This window comes from Camellia sinensis, chromosome 3 (assembly GCF_055761805.1).
Source record: "Camellia sinensis isolate YWXY chromosome 3, ASM5576180v1, whole genome shotgun sequence".
Taxonomy (NCBI): domain Eukaryota; kingdom Viridiplantae; phylum Streptophyta; class Magnoliopsida; order Ericales; family Theaceae; genus Camellia; species Camellia sinensis.
The window spans coordinates 178909684-178926692 of record NC_138963.1 but is presented as its reverse complement, the minus strand read 5'-3'; the positions used below and the strand labels follow the sequence as shown (position 1 = coordinate 178926692).

Genomic DNA, 17009 nt, shown 5'->3' with positions numbered 1-17009 from the left:
CCGAAGAACAACTCTCTCTTTTGTATAGAACAAACAAAAAAATCCTTTGATGTATACTCTTTAAACCATGAGTTGAATACTCAATCAAAACATCAAAGAAAACTAGCAAAAATATCCCCAAATATAAACCTTAGAATCCAAAAAGAAGATCTGGAGGACTTGTCCAAGTTTTGAAAGAAGACCAACTACTTATAGAAATCCAAAGTAATCCTAGTTTTGGAAGAAAACCAATTCCTTATAGAAATCCAAGAATCTGTGTTCGCGTGGTCCGCTCGAGCGTGGGACTTCCCGCTCGAGCGGAGGCTTAAAAATTGTGTGATTCATATAGGCTTCACGCTCGAGCGGAAGTTTCCACGCTCGAGTGTCGAATCACACCATCTAGTACTTTTTCAGACGAATCAGAGATGCTGTGAGCTTGCAATCCCCACTCGAGCGTCACTTTCCCCGCTTGAGCGGGACGACCGAAATTGGAAAATCTGGAAAACTAGATCCTGTTACAACCTCAGTTTTGATCCATGGAAATTGACAAAGGCACGATTCGGGTTGGATTCGCATCTAATAAACTCGTAGCCTCACTGAAATAAAAGGTGCGAAAACAAATACAACCGAAACGAGTTTTGTCAAACGGAGTTGCCAAGAATAAAACCTAACAATATTTCAGTACACATGTACTAAGAAAACCATTATCTTCATTGCCCATGCGATGATGTTTGTGCTTTATTTCGTTTCATTGCCATTTAGCCCAATCGTTGTCCTCAATATTAGTTATCCTACAAGAAGATAAAAGAAGTCAGTAAATCATAGAAATGATGGTTGGGAGAAGTTATGTAGTAACGGTGTCATAATGACTAAAATTAGTCAAATAATTACGCATTTACAACCAGTAGTCAGTACGATATTCACTTGCCTTGTTCACATCCCTTTTCTATGCATGGTGAACATGATTTTGCCACATAGCAGTAGCAATTACATCCCTAACGTTCAATTGGGACGTTAACCCATGTTGTGACATGTCAACATAGTCAGCTTGGTCTCCAACAAGCCCGTCTGCTTCTGCTTCTGCTTCTGCAGCCATTTCATTATCAACTTCCATAAAGAATGGATCCATAGCTGCATGCAAACGGATCCAATTGTGCACTACACAACATGCAATCACGAGAGGCCCTTGTCGTGTAGACTTGTAATTTGGCATGGACCGCAATATTGGGAAGCGCTTCTTTAAAACACCAAATGTTCTTTCTATGACATTGCGTAATGACGAATGTCGATGGTTAAACAATTCCTTAGGTCCTGCATAATGATGGCCACGAAACTCTTGCAAGTGATACCGTTGAGACCGAAATGGGGCAAGAAATCCAGGCATGTTCGTGAAACCAACATCAACTAAATAGTACTTGCCTACATGTAAATAATGAATACACAGTTCTGTCAATTGATATGTACAAAAATAGACAAGGAAAAAAGTGTACCGTATGTTATTCAGGGACATTCACCATTGGGTGGGTGTGGGAACTGTAGATCAGCTCGTGTAATAGAGTCAACCAGAATAGCGTTGTCGTGAGCGCTACCTTCCCATCCAAAATTAACAAATGTGAACAACATATCGAAGTCGCAAGCTGCGAGTACATTTTGCGATACCGTTGCTTTCCGACCATGGAATGTATTTTGTCTTGAAGCAGGGACCCATGCATCCACCAATGTGCCATCGATAGCATCGACACAATCCTAATTGACAGATATTTGTTTGATATTAAAAGCGAAACAAACTTCGACATTACTTTCATAATTAAAAAAAATAATATTTATTAACACTTATTGATATGAACAAACTTACAGGACAGTCATATTGTTCGTACCTTGAACCAGGGAAAAAACCTCCTGTCATTTAAAATTTTTCCCGGTATGTCCTCTAGGTTACGTGGTTTGATAACCAATGATGAAAGCTTGCACAATGCCCGCATAACAATTTTTATGTGCCGACAAATTGTTTCCGTGGCGTGTTGAAATCTATCTGCCATTATTCAATGGCGATCATTTTGTGCAAAAGTGTATAAAAAAATTCCAAGAGATTCCTCCACACTGATATGCATATGTTCAGTATCGATAAAGGCATTATGGAGTAAAGTGTCTTTCAATAAAATGAATGTTTGTGCATCCATTCGCATAACGTTCATCATTGTTTCTGGATGGCCATTTAATATGCCGAAGATGTAATCATCACCTCTGAATGGACACGTTCGCTACGGTCGGCGACTACTTGACCCGTTGATATGGTCATGCATTAAAGCAATCATAAAAAAATCCATAAAATCATCAAGAATCTCATCCTCCTCTGATGAGAGCTCCATTGTATTGTTTTCTCTGTCGGATGACATATGCCTTTGTCTACATCACAGTAAAAGCATAATTATAAAATATGTTATTCATGCTGTAACAGTTAGCGTTATTGGTGAAACAGTAAAATTCAGAGGAGAACAAAATTTATTTAACACATGGTCATATTATAATAACAGAACATAGTTTTAATATAACAGAAAAAACTTAAAAGTTCAAAAAAAAAAAAAAAAACATACGAACATAGAAAAGGAAAGAGGATATGATGGAATGAAAAGAAAAATAATAAAAACCAAATCAGGAATAATGAAATCATCAAACAGTTCAGTCAAGAAGATTTGCTAACATAAGCAAAACAGAACTTCTCAGTTCACTGCAAAGCGAGGATCATGGCTAGGCGCAAATGGGTAGGAGTGCGCATAAAAAACCTTCGCCATTTCTTATCCTTGAACAGTGTCAGTGCCCTAACGTACTGCAACGGTGGTATGTCCCCAAGCTCAAGCAACGCAACTTGACATGCATCAAGGGAATAATCATCACCACCTGCACTTACAGCCTTAGTTTCATTTTCTTGTGCACGTGAATGTCCTGTTTTGGCTTGTACACACATCATCAAACCCACTTGACCGTGACTTTTTGGAACGACCACTGTCAGTCTGGCTAGTTGCAGGGCCCCTCTTGTGACTTTTGCCCTTTGCTGGATCCATATACTTATCCCCAAATAAGTCAACAGGAATGGCCTCAACAGCATTACTCCCACCAGCGTTACTCCCACCAGTATCAGCGTTCCAAAATTTATTTAACATGTCATCTTCTTCTTCTGAGTCAAGGGGTCCTTCTGTGGATGCACGAGACAGGGCCCCTGTGGCACAACAATTTTCAACAATTTCTGCCATTTCTTGAAAATATTCAAACTCTTTTGTCCTAAACTTCTTCACATTTCTACTAGCCTACAACAATTACAAAACAAGAATTAAGCACTGTATATATCATGAAATGTATAAAATAAAATTAGAAAATAGTATAGATTAATGGAATACCTTATCCCAAAATTCATCGGGTGCAACAACAGTGCCAATAATAGGATCCCATCCCAGACCAGTCTGTGCCTGCAGTCGCTTAAATGTCTGGTAATCAGCTTTCAATCGCTGATATTTTTGGCGCACCTTGACACCTGTATACCGAAATCCATATATGTTGTGCAACTGATTTGCATAATGATTCCAATGCCTAATTGTCCACGAAGTAATACGGCCCGTTATTTGATTGTTTCTAACCTCATCTCTTAACATATTTATTAATTTCGTTTCAATTCTGGGCGTCCACATTTTGGTGTTCTCATTGTCATCGAAATTATTTCCATCCATCTATAAACATACAAATTATATTTAAACTAGTTTGGGATGGATATACAAGCATAACAGAGTATTTTAAAGTAGTCTGCGATGGATATACAAGAATAACAGCGCAAAATGGTTTGAAGGAGAACACAGATAAAGGAAAAAGAACAGATGATTTTATTTCGACGAAAAAAGTACGTAGCAGATTAATTGAATTTAAATAGCAGAAATATAACCACAAAAAAAAAAACATTCAGATAGCAGAAATATAACCACAAATAATAAAAAAAAAATCAGTTAACATTGTGTTTAAATAGTAGGAAACAAATCAGTAAAAAAGCCTGGTAGGTTCAAACAGTTGAGGGGAGGACCGGTAGGTTCAAACCATTAAGGAAGAAATGGAAAACTGAAAGACAAAACCGGAAGAGGTGGGAGGACCGGGTGGTTGACCGGCCGGTCGACCCGGGGGACGACTGGCCGGGTGTCCCAGGCACTGCCGCTTCAGGTTCTGATCGATGAAAGGTTCAAACAGTTCATAATTTAAAATAACAATCGATCTGAAATGGAAAATACACCTCTACAAATTCTCATAAACCATTTAGGAACTGATTTCAACTTCTCCGAAATCATTTATACATAACAGATGAAGATTGATTTACTGACTGTTCTTGAAGAACAAAAAAGTTGAAATAGTTCAGGATGAAGGATGAAGAATGAAATCATTTATCGACTCGTCTGAAATCATTTTCAGATAACAGATGAAGGATGAAGGATTTATTTACCAGATTAGTGGGAGTTGAATAGTTATCGCCGGTGATGGAATGTGTATACTGATTGAATGTGCCACTGTTTGCTCGTCGGATGCCAATAAATTTGATAAATTTGACCTGAAAAAAATAAAAATAAATTAAGATGAATTTCTCAAATAATTTCCCTATAACAAAATATGTAAATAAATTTGTGAGTAATTTCACCTCGCAGTCGTCGTTGTTTGGTTGCCCGTAATAAGAATCGTCCGCAACGCACAAATCGTAACTCAGTCGATTTGTGAAATATGATACCAGTACAGAGCGGGTTGGGTGGATTCATTATTTATAAAATGAGTCTGACTTCTAAAACCCACCCGTGATGAATCTGAAGCATGGATGTTTGATACAGAGAAGCCATCCGTGATGAATCTGAAGGACTGATGTAGATGAGGTTCACATGAAAGTTGCAGAGACGATGAAGAAGGCAGAAATGTTGAAAGGGAGATACAAGCTGCCAAACAGATTTTCAAAATGTAATTTGAATTAACACGCGGAATCAACTTTGAACGTCGCATCCAAACATCATGCGCGAGCTCACGTGTTGAAAATTGATTTGAATTAACAACCAAACAGAAGTTTTGCAAAACCATCCCACCTAAAAATAAAATAAAAATATTTATATATTTTAAAAGGTAAAATACTTAAGATCACTAAAACATGATCCTATCTCCAATGATGTAGATTGATCCATGTTAGTTATTAATTTATCTAAAATTAATCAATTAAAATTTAACCACTGTCATGACAATATGAGTAAATGGAAGAATAATATTTTAAACATCTCTAACATTTTTTTTTTTTTTGAAAAATATTTTAACAAACCATGTCATCTCGTCCTTAGAACTGGACAAGTCATAGTACTGACCAAATTAGCCAAAAGAGAAATTATTCAATTCAGTGCTCTTGCGGAGCAAAGCTGGACCATTTGATTCATTTAGCATAATTCACGTACGTAAAAGGAAAGGTGGGCCCTCTAGTCCAGATATTTCTGGGAGGGGATTTCGGCCCTGTATAAACAAACTTAAATTTGGGAGTAATATTATGAATTCACTTTTATTTGTTTAGAATTTATTTAGCATTATTATTTTGGGGTTCAGATTCATGAATTTTGTATCATACAAATTCAATCACAATCATACAATTTCATTTTGGATAAATTCGGAACAGATAAAAGTAAGTATCTAGAATTATTTTAAATTTGGTGATGGTTGGGTTGGGTTGGGTTATGTGATTTTTGTGGGCTGATTATTGGATTTGTAAATATGCAATTGTTTATTTTGATGTAAATTATTTTCATAATCATAATTAATCTTTCATGAATTGACAAAAATCAAATAATAATAATAAAATAGTTCTACCTGCTCAGTGAGTTGCATAAGCTTGGGGGATGGCTTTTTCAGTAGACATGTACTCTTATCTTAGAAGGGTATAGATGCAAGGATCATCGGGAAAATTGGCCTAAGGTCTCTCCTCTACTTTTGATAGGAGGAGAGGTCCTTTATAATATGTTTTGATGGCTAAGGTCCCTCAAATTTATTTTAGGTTATAAAGTACCTAAATTACCCTTCCTTTATAACATAAATTTGTTTGAATATTATATTGTTGACTTAACTGATAGATTTTGGAAACCGAATTTGAAGTGGAGATTTCGTCGGAGATTTCAGTGGAGTTGACGAGAAAGATTGCTACGATCGTGTAGATTTCGTTGGAGATTTCGTCGGAGATTTCAGTGGTGTTACAGTGTGTTGATCGCGTAGAATTTCAGTGGAGTTGAATCAGGTTTGTTTTCGATGGAGATATCACATGCATTTTGATTTTTGTTTTGAATTTTTGTTTAGAGAGAGGCCAGCTTGATAGAGTTGATTTTTATTTTTGGAATTAATTTTTTACTATTTGTTTTTTAATCAATTTCAAAGAGTGTTGACAGTGTGTTGATCGCGTAGGTTTTTGAGTGGAGTTGAATTAGGTTTGTTTTCAATTTAGATTCCACATGGATTTTTATTTTTGTTTTGAATTTTTGTTTAGAGAGAGGCCAGCTTGATAGAGTTGATTTTTATTTTTGGAATTAATTTTTCATTCTTTGTTTTTTGATCAATTTCAAATAGTGTTGACAGTGTAGGTGATTTTGATGTTTAGAGTTCATTTTTGGTGCTCTGTTTTTTATCAACATGCTGATCAATGATAAGTTTTGTTCTATGTTTTTTCAAACCAGAGAAATTTCATTTTCTGCACTTTTGTTTGTGTAGTCCAGAGGAAATTATAAGTGCATATGGACATATTATTAGAAGTTTGTAATGCAGATAGAATATGAGAAAGTGAATGTAAGTTCATAAATTTCTCTCGACTTGTATTTGTAGTTCAGAGAAAATTGTAAGTTTGTTACTTACTTTCAGTTTGTAGTTCAGAGAAAAGTTTTCTCTGGACTTGTATTCTATGTGATTTTTTTTTTCTATAATTGTGTTTAATAATTAGCAGTAAATTTCGCTGTTTCTGTGATTTTGTTTTTTATCGTCTTGAAGGTGAATATCAGTTTGTAGATGTCTTTGGACTTTTATTTTTAATTTCAGAGAAAATTATAATTTTTAGAAATTTCTCTGGACTTTTATGTTGTTCTTGTGAAGTGTTTCTATGTTAAACAAATTATTTTTGCTGTTTTTTGTTTCAGTTTCAATGGGCAGTGCAGTGTTGTTGCTGTGCAAATATGAGAATAATACTATTGTCATTAATGTTTCATGCGAATTGAATTTTGAGGAATTGGTTGGCATTTTGTGTAAAACATGGGAGAATTTGAAACCTGAGACTATGTGTATTTCATATTCTATTTTGGGCCATCCGAATTGTATGGTTCGAAATAATATTGATTTTCTGAATATGTTGAGGGTTGTTTGTGCACGCGGTGTTGATATAGTTGATGTTTCAGTTAGTAGATGTAGTACTTCTGATGAAGAGGATGAAGTGGGGTCTAATTGGGTAGATGTTGTGGATGGTGAGTGTGATAGGCTGGTGGATGTTGAAAGGAATTCACTCTCTAAGTTTTGTTCTCACGAAGAAAAGGTGTTATTGTCGGCTAGTTGGCGGAATAATATTACGAGTGTTGGACAAAAGTTTGAGGGTGGTGTGGTTGAGTTCCGTACTTTTTTATGCAAGTATGCTATTGAGGTTGGTTTTCAGTTTACGTATGTTAAAAATGACAAGCTGAGGGTTACGACAGAATGTACATATAAGGAATCAAGGGGATGTATGTGGCGTGTACATGCTTCTGTTGAAAAAACAAATGGGTTCTTCTGCATAAGGACTTTGAACAATGAACATACGTGTGGTGTGGCGGTTCGTACGAGTAAACATTCGAGGATGACTTCCAGCTTAGTTTCTGGGCTGATACTTGAAGAGGTAAGTGCAAAACCTTTAACTCGTCCAGTGGATGTTGTGAAAGAAATGAAAGACAAGTATGGGGTCTCAATCAGTTATAACTGTGGTTGGTTGGGTGTTGAAAAAGCAAAATGTAGTACATATGGGGATTCTTGTTTGTCATTTGATCAATTACGGTGGTATTTTGATGAGGCATTGAAGAACAATCCAGGGAATCGTTTTGAGTTAGGTTTTGAAGATAAGCGTTTCAAAAGAGTGTTTGTGGCTTTTCATGTATGCATTGCTGGTTTCAAATATTGTCGGTCATTGCTTTTTCTTGATGGAACATTTTTGAAAGGACGATACAAAGGAGTTATGCTTGCTGCAATGGGGAAAGATGGGAATGAAGGTAATTGTAAATATATCTAATTTTATCTAAGTATTTGAATTTTCTATACATGTAGGAATTGAGTGAATGTGAATTTTCTCTGGTTTTGGCCACTGTGTGGATTTTCTATTGTTGTGGCCACTGTGAGAATTTTCACTGGATTTTGGTCAGTGTATGAATTTTCTCTGGATGTTGTCATTGTGTGAATTGTATCTGTAGGTGGTCACTAAGTGAATTTTCTCTGTATATTATGATCGTGTGAATTTTCTCTTTAGCTGGTCACTAAGTCAATTTTCTCTGGATGTTGCTAATGTGTGAATTTTCTCTGGAGTTGGGCACTAAGTGAATTTTCTCTGGATGTTGGCAGTGTCAAACTTCTCTGGTTGTTTATTGTTCTATTTTTCTCTGCATGTGTATATCTAATATGCTTGTTCCTATTTGTTTTGTAGGTTTTTTTCCTGTAGCTTTTGCTGTTGTTGATGCTGAGAATAAAGACAATTGGTGTTGGTTTCTTGAACATTTATGTGGAGTATTAGGATCAGAAAGGGTGATAAGTTTCATATCAGATCGACATTGTGGAATTGTGGAGGGAATTGCTAGGTTTTTCCCTAACTGCTTTCATGGATTTTGTCTGGAACATCTAAAGAGAAATTTGAGGGATAAGTTGTCATGTGGAAACACAAATTTGGTTAGGGAGACAATTGTGTCCAAGTTTTCAGAATGTGCATATGCTCTAACAAAGGCATCATTTCATTTCAAGTTAAATGAATTAAAAAGTGAGGGAGGAGACATTGTGAGTGTTTTCTTGAGAAGTTTACCATATGAAAATTGGAGTGATACATATTTTGCGGGGAAACATTATGGCGAGATGTATTCAAATGTTGCTGAGTCATTCAATTCATGGATACGAGAAGCTCGGCACTTGCCAATAACAAATTTGGTGGACATGATACGGTTGCAAATCATGAATATGAGGTCTGATAGGAGGCTGCTCTCTAGTAAATGGAATAAAATTCTGTGTCCTCGTACGGATAGTGTGTTGGAGAAGTCTTTTTTGGACGGAAGGACATGGAATGTGAGTTTATTATCTGATAATGTCTTTGAAGTGCATTGTTTTCCTTCGGTTATGGTTAATCTTGGGTTGAGAACTTGTTCATGTTGAAAATGGGAAATAAATGGGTATCCATGTCAACATGCTGTTGCTGCAATTTTTAGGAGTGGAAAGAATTTGAATTCATTTGTTGAACCATTTTTTCATGCTGATATGTATCGTCAAGCATACTCGTTTTCGATTGGCCCAGTTCCAACTGTTGAAAAACCTGTGTGTAGCATTGAAGATGCTATGATTTTACCTCCATTGAGCAAGAGACCTGCTGGGAGGCCGAAGAAGAACAAAATTGCTTCTACTAGAGAGTTTAAAAGGGTGATTAAGTGTAGTCGTTGTGAGAGTATTGGTCACCATAATAAGAGGACATGCAAGGAACCTTTGTTAAATAGTTGAGGATTATACATTTTATTGATCGAATAATACATTTGATGATTACTTTGTGTATTTTGTTTTGTGAAATGTATTTTTTAGACAGTGTATATAATAATATCAATCAAATTCATCCAGAGAAATTTTCCAATATCAGTTAAAGTGTGTTTGTTGATATATACTATAGGCAGTGGGTTTGTAGTACTTGTCAAATTCATCCAGAGAAATTTACCTATGGCAGAGAAAATTCTGCGTGTTGTGTTTTGAAGCTTCATATTCATCCACATAAATTTGACAATGGCAGACTAAAGTACTGTGTGGATTGTGTTTTTTGAATTTGATAATTTTTTTGTACTAACACAGTGCATTAGAGATTGAATGATCATATAGGCACCTTCTTTGGCGAGATATGAGTTAAATTTATCTATAAATTTCTGGTAGCTTCATATCAGTCATTTCAAGAAATGTGCACACCAGGCAGAGCATACAAAAAATTATTGTACAACCAAGAAACAAAATTAAGCTCTTTTGGAATTTCTCTGGACTCACTTCAACTCAGAAATTTGTGTCAAAGCCAGAGAAATTTTCCTCACCAACTCGGAGAAATTCCTTCTCTCCAAATCACTCAACCCAGAGAAATTCATAACTCAGAAATTCCATTTTCTGTCAAATTCATCCAGAGAAATTTTCCACCATCAGAGAAAACTATCTGGGCATTGTGTTCTGAAATTTGAAATTCATGCAATGAAATTTTCCAGTGGCAAATAAAATTACTGTGTGCTTTGTGTTTTGTTGAGTTTGATGATTATTTTGTACCAACACAAAGTATTACAGATTACATGATCATATAGGCATCCCCTTGGGACGATACGAGTTAAATTTCTCTATGAATTTCTGGTAGTTCATACCAGAGAAATTTCTGCAGACAATTTTCTCTGTGAATGACAATAAAATATATATATATATATATATATTTAACCATCGATAGGTATGAAATTTACATTAGTCGAAATAAAAAAAAAATGAAATTTAGATTAGCCAAGAAAGGATATATACATATATGTCAAGGATCATCATTCCTTCAATGTATCAACAAGAAAGGATATATACATATATGTGAGACAATTTTCTCTGTGTGGATATGTACATTGTCTTCCTTTCACTAGTTTCGCTATTACATTTGTGGTTTTTCTGGAGGTATTTCAATTGGTTCAGTCTATGACTGGCCAACTTCGGTCACAAATCTCTTTATGAGTTCTGCCCTCATCAACCTTATCTCTTGTGTGGACAATTTGGAGCTGATAGGTTCATGCTTGCTATATTGTTTCATTATATAGCAGACAAAGAGGCCACAATCCAGACTGCATACAAATTATAGGTATGGTTAGTTTTAAGAAACATGCAAATCGGATTATCTTATTTATAGATGTATGAAACTTACGAATCGCTTTCTTGTTGTGGAGCATTGTTGACATACTCAAAGTCGTAACTTGTGTTTTGTGAGTTTATTAATTTGAAAGAGGGTTGTGATTGAGTGTCTCTTTCAAGGCAAGCTTTCAAAAAATTCTCCACGTAATCTTGCTGCAAAAAAATAATTTTTAAATAACAGAGAAATTTACGGACAAGTCAATGGGATTCTATGAAAATTATCATCACATAAAGATGATGATGGATCAGAGAAATTTGCACTCGTTACCAATTGTTTTGCATCTTTGACATATTTGTCTTCTGCATCATCCCTCCTTGGCCTCAGTGAGTTGTAGAACCTCCATAAATTGTCTTGTTTGTCCAGGACAAGCAAGGTCCAGTGATTTCCATGTGTGGACTTCTCATTACCTGCAGTATTTATTGGGAAATGGAGGAACCTGTAGTTCCTCCATGCTGTTTCAATATGCTTGTCAAATAAGGACACTCGAAAAGTTTGATTTTCTATCATCTTGATGAAATTCTGTGTTCAGAGAAAATCAAAAAATGGTTTTGTTATGACTAGTAACACAACTGGCTTCAAGAAGTATATTAAGAAGAGAAAATAGTAAGTAAATTCCAGAGAAAATCAAATAAAATAGTAGTAACATACTAAGCACATGGATGTGAAAAAAAATGAGGTTGGTTGTTGTCTTTCTCTCATTTGGTCAGCCAAAAGGATCTCTCTATAGCCATCAATGACCTGAAAAATATGATTTATAATTGTAATATTGTTTTATAAAGGCTGACGGAACATTGCAGAGAAATTTTGATGAAAGGGAAAGACTTACATTGTTGGCAATTTCTTTTTGCTTTATTAGGTTTCCAATGTCTTCAAAGGTAATGAGATTCAACTCACTTGTCCAAATTAAAGCTCTACAAGATGAAAAAGAAGGGATTGAATTGTTGTTAATGCAACATAAGTTTGTAATTTGTTGTTTGTTATGTTCTATTTTGTTTGTTGTACTTACTCAAGCCTAGACACATTTGATATGTGCTGCAAGATGTCTTTTATATGATCTTTTATCAATCATGAAATTGGAAGAGTTTGTGGAAAGACCCAAGATTTTCTGATGTTTATAGGTTGAGGCAAGACGTACGCATCAGCATCAAGCACTTCTTTGTCCTTCGTGCTTTGCTCAACTTGCTTTGCAGCTTGTTTTGAAGCTCTAGTCACTTTCGCAACTTTGGGATATTGGAATTCTGGATCATGCTGCTTTTCCTTCCTTTCTTTTGCCTTTAAATTTTTTATCATTGACGTCGGATCTTTTTTGGCTGTAGACAGTGAAAATATTAGGAAAAGTGAAATTTCTCTGAAGCAACAGATGATATTTCAATATGTAAATTTATTTAGTTCAATATTTTGCAGTTACCATAGAGTTTCTTCTTTTGTTTCGGTTGTTGTTTGTGTGGTATTTGTTCTTGTTGGGTTGTTGGTTGTTGTTCGACTTGCATTCCAACTATACACAGTGAAAATCAAACATGCCCCAAAAATGGAATAAGAAAATATACAGAGAAATGAAATGAGCAGTAATGTGTTCAGAGAGATATAACTTCCAGAGAAAATTACCAATGACAGAGAAAATTATAATAAATAGAAATTTCTCTGAGTTATGTTGACACAAGGACATAACTTTTTGTGGCTCAAGATTTTCACTGACCTTGTGGTTGAAGTTGTGTTGGTGTTTGTAACACCCTCAAAATAATAACAATGAAGGCATCAAATAAGACATGCATTGATATGTAAAAGTTCCACGTTCTTCCATTACATCAGAATTCTATATATAAGTATTACATGTTAACAACAAGAGCAAAATGCCCTACGGGCTTACAGCTTTCCAAGTCAATACTTGGTTACAACAAAAGAGTACTAACTCACACACGTTAAGCCCTTGGCTTGAGTTTACATGTAATACATTAAAAGTAAATCAACAAAAATGTGCCCGCCTCTCGCCTCCCAAGCTATGTCCTTGGAGGTGGCATGCTACCTGCACCTGAAAATGATATTCCCATATAGGGTGAGCCACAGCCCAGTAGAAATACACTAAACCAACCATGAACAATGACTAAAATATTAGCAATTGATAGATGGCCAACACTGATACATTCACATAAATCACATATTTATGTCATACGACTTATGAGTCCAAATTACTTTTCATTTTCCCTTTTTCGACTGATAGGCATATAAGCACTACCCACATTCTCAACAGATATGTATAACAACAATATCCACATTCTCAGATAAGCAAATAAGCTATATCCACATTCTACAACAGATATGTATAACAACAATATCCACAGATAAGCATATAAGCTATATCCACATTCTACAACAGATATGTATAACAACAACATCCACAGATAAGCATATAAGCTATATCCACACGTCACAAAGATAAGCATATGAGCTCTATCTTCACTTCTCTAGACAAGCATATGAGCTGTATCTACGGAGTTCATCCCCTATCTTCTCCCAATACTATCCGGTTTAGAGGTACATCTCCTATCTTCCCCTAAACCGCGGAGTACATCCCCCATCTCCTCCTCTACACATAACGTATACAAACACATGGGTTCTATATACAATCACTCAATACATACAGTTAATATATTCTATCAACCGTCAAATTCCATGACACATTCCATTGATTAGTTTCAGTTTGCCTAATCATCATGCATTGTCCACAACAATCACGACTATCCACCACCGATAGCCCAAAGCAGTTATTTCTTAAACAGAAAATAAATGCACAATGGATATTCAATCAACATTTCATTTCCTCATTCTTCTCAATTAATTATCTCAATTAATTAAACAATGTAATTAGGCCAATTCCCATAATTAACATTTCAACCCTTAGGTCCCATTTTCATCAATAATTTAACATTCATTCCATTTCTCTATGCCAAACATGCATCTAGGTTTATTATAAATAAAACCCTAACTTTTGTAAAATAGCACAAAAGCCCCAAACTTTCACAAAATTACCAAACCAACCCCAACATCTCAAAATACTAAAATTTAAAGACAAAATCCATAGAGAGGAGTAGGATATCCCTACCTCAAATTCGGAGCCCCAAAGAAGAAGATGACAAAACCCAACGTGCTCCAAAACCCGAAATTTTCAGATTAAAAAGTAGCCCTCGACGATCAACAACTTTTTTGTAAAGGCCAAAGATGAGCAAATCACTCCTACTAGATCAAAACCTAGAGAGAAGGTAGAGTTCTAGAGTGAGAGGCTCAACAATGGTGTTTTTGGAAAAGTAGGAGAGATAAGAGAAAGTGAAAAAGTGATTTGAAAAGTCAAAACACGGAACTTAAACCCAGTCGCCCCGCTCAAGCGTAAAACACTCCGCTCGAGCGTCACTCACAGACCCCCGCTCGAGCGGCCAAACTCCCGCTCGAGCGCCGAATGCACTCTCCCAGCACTTTTACAGAGCCAGGTCTCCGCTCGAGCTTCCAACTTCCTGCTCGAGCGGAACTCACACAACCCCGCTCGAGCGGCCAATCCCACGCTCGAGCGTCCAACACTGCACAGGAAATACTGGATGGGTGTATTCCCTGCTCGAGCGCCAACACCCCCTCTCGAGCGTACAGGTCAAAATCTGGGCAACTAGTTTTGGTTTCCAAACTCAACCAACCTGCAACAAACCTGCCCAACACATCCCATAACTCAAAATACAAAGTAAAGAGGGATATAAACAAGATAAAAAACAACTACCAACATCCACGGACACATGTCCGGATCACTGTACAACAAGGGTAAACCCGGGATCGCTATAGTGTTCGGTATGGTTGTGTTGCTAGTTGGACGGATAGTTCTTGAACTTGTTCATGCAATTTAGCATTTTCAGTTTCAAGCTTCGAATTTGAACACCTCAACTGTTGAATTGTTTTTGTATCGTCTGCTTTTTCAACCTCCAACATCCTTAGTTTCATTCGGATTGTGCTTTCTTTTTCTTGAAGTTTTGAGTTATGTGATGTCAGGATTCTTATTGAAATATCCTTTTTAGCAAGTAATTCAATCCAATTTCTGTCTTCTTCTTTTTTAGATTGAGAAAGTGCCTTCAGTCTTTGACGTAGATCAGCAATTTGGGCATACTTTGATTCCTCAAATTCTTCAGGCTGATGCATTGTTGCGCCACAAATGCCATCATGTTGTTGGTCCATCGGCTCGTTATTTTCTTCTTCATCACTTTCATCCTTGTTCTCTTTTTGTTGTTCATTTTCTCCTTCATCTTCTTGTTCACTGTCTTCTTTTTTCTGTTCATTTTGTTCTTTGTCTTCTAGTTCTATTTCTTCACTTTCTTCGCTGGTTTCTTCTTCTGTGGTGCTTGCTTGATGTTCTTGTCCATTGTTGGCTTCGTATTCTTCTGTGTTGCCTTATGCTTGTTCATTCCCTCCATCTTCAGATGGATCTTGTAATGTCTCCTTGAATTTGACAATTGCCTTTTTTAATTCTTTCTTCGTCTTTTTGCCAAGACAGAACTCCTCTGATGGGTTTTTGACCAGCTGCTTGTTATCAATCTGTAACAGGAGACTCTTTTATTAGAGAAATGTTACAAAATTCACTGAGAGAAAAAATTCAAATAAGGAAAATAAAATTCATCTAAATGATACTAATGGGAAACAAACTTCAGAGAAAATTGTATGGGCCAGACAAAATTAGAGACATGGAGTTAATTTTGTGAGGCAGAGAAAATTATGAAACAAGCAACATAATTTAGCTATTAGAGAAAATCAATCAAGGCATATAAGTTAATGTTTTACTATAATTGTGTTAGAAAAATTTGAATTCCAGTGAAAATTCATTAGAAGGGTAGAAATAAACAGTGTTTATCAAAGATGCAAGGCACATAAGTTATGGGCAGAGAGAATTACACACAAGGAGATAAAATTTGATGGGCCAGAGAAAATTATGAAACAACCAACATAATTCAGATATTAGAGAAAATCAATCAGGGCATATAAGTTAATGTGTTACAATTGTGGTCAGAGAAATTTGGATGCAGAGAAAATTGATTACAATGGCAGAAATAGACCAGTGGTAAGCAAAGAAGAAAACATAAATTGATAGTTCAGAGAAAATTGATCTTAATCAATCAATGCACAAGGAGGGAAACAAAGCAGTGGTCAGAGAAATTTTGGAATTTCACTGAGATTTCAGTAGCAATAGGAATCTAACCTATCGAGGTGCAAGAGAGTGGACTGGTGTCTTCTGCAACTGTTTTGTCAAGGTTTGCAGGTTCCACTTGGCACATCTTGGGAAGTCAGTTGTGTTACTGTCTTCCGAGCCAATGATAGTTGCATGTTCACATAGCCAATACTGTGATGAAAATGAAAGTAAATAAAATTTTGTAAACGCACAAATTTGTAAGTATGATAACTGCAAATTGGAATGGATATTATACTTACCAGCAATGCAATGACACGCCCCATAACTTTTTCTGGAGTTTTGTGTAATGCCATGATAGAATCAATCAATGTTGATGTGATTGCTTCCGGCCAATCATACTGTTTCATTGATTCAAGAGGTTTCACATACTTTATAAAAGCCCAACCTATTGAATTCCCACTTGTTGCAAAAAAATAGGTGAGACACAAGTACAATGTAACAATGATTGCTACATCTTTGAAGTCAGTTGGTTGCTTGCCTTTCATTGCTTTGACCAAGGCATTTTTAAGAACAGGACCAGTGAGCCTTGTGTGCTTTTGGAATCTTCTCCTGAGGAATACAGATTTTGGCTTTTTAGAGTATCTTAATGACATGGCTCCTTTACCTCCTTCCAAACCAAAAATCAAGGTCATGTCATTTGTTGTAAAGGTCAGGTTCTTTTTCCTAACT

At 36.0% G+C, this 17009-nt stretch overlaps 1 protein-coding gene and 1 long non-coding RNA gene across 2 annotated transcripts; both read right to left on the bottom strand.

Moving 5' to 3' along the window:
- Positions 1 to 925: 925 nt before the first annotated feature.
- On the bottom strand, positions 926 to 3701 carry LOC114293138 (uncharacterized). Its single transcript, XM_082918644.1, has 7 exons — positions 3375 to 3701; positions 2957 to 3284; positions 2763 to 2844; positions 2258 to 2385; positions 1835 to 1878; positions 1494 to 1725; positions 926 to 1398 (listed from the first exon to the last, which is right to left on the bottom strand). Exons 1-7 carry the CDS (start codon positions 3699 to 3701, stop codon positions 926 to 928), a joined length of 1614 nt encoding a protein of 537 aa, XP_082774770.1.
- A 7250-nt stretch (positions 3702 to 10951) lies between these two features.
- Positions 10952 to 11621, bottom strand: LOC145821202 (uncharacterized). The gene is made up of 3 exons (XR_014363233.1): positions 11393 to 11621; positions 11138 to 11277; positions 10952 to 11057 (listed from the first exon to the last, which is right to left on the bottom strand). It is a non-coding gene; the product is annotated as an uncharacterized LOC145821202 (long non-coding RNA).
- Between the last annotated feature and the right edge of the window lie 5388 nt (positions 11622 to 17009).

Coding starts and splice junctions, on each gene's coding strand:
- LOC114293138 (XM_082918644.1), bottom strand. CDS start 3,701: ATGGATGGAAATAATTTCGATGACAATGAGAACACCAAAATGTGGACG. Junction 2,845..2,956: donor TTCCAAAAAGTCACGGTCAA/GTGGGTTTGATG, acceptor ATGCATGTCAAG/TTGCGTTGCTTGAGCTTGGG. Junction 1,726..1,834: donor ACGAACAATATGACTGTCCT/GTAAGTTTGTTC, acceptor TCTGTCAATTAG/GATTGTGTCGATGCTATCGA.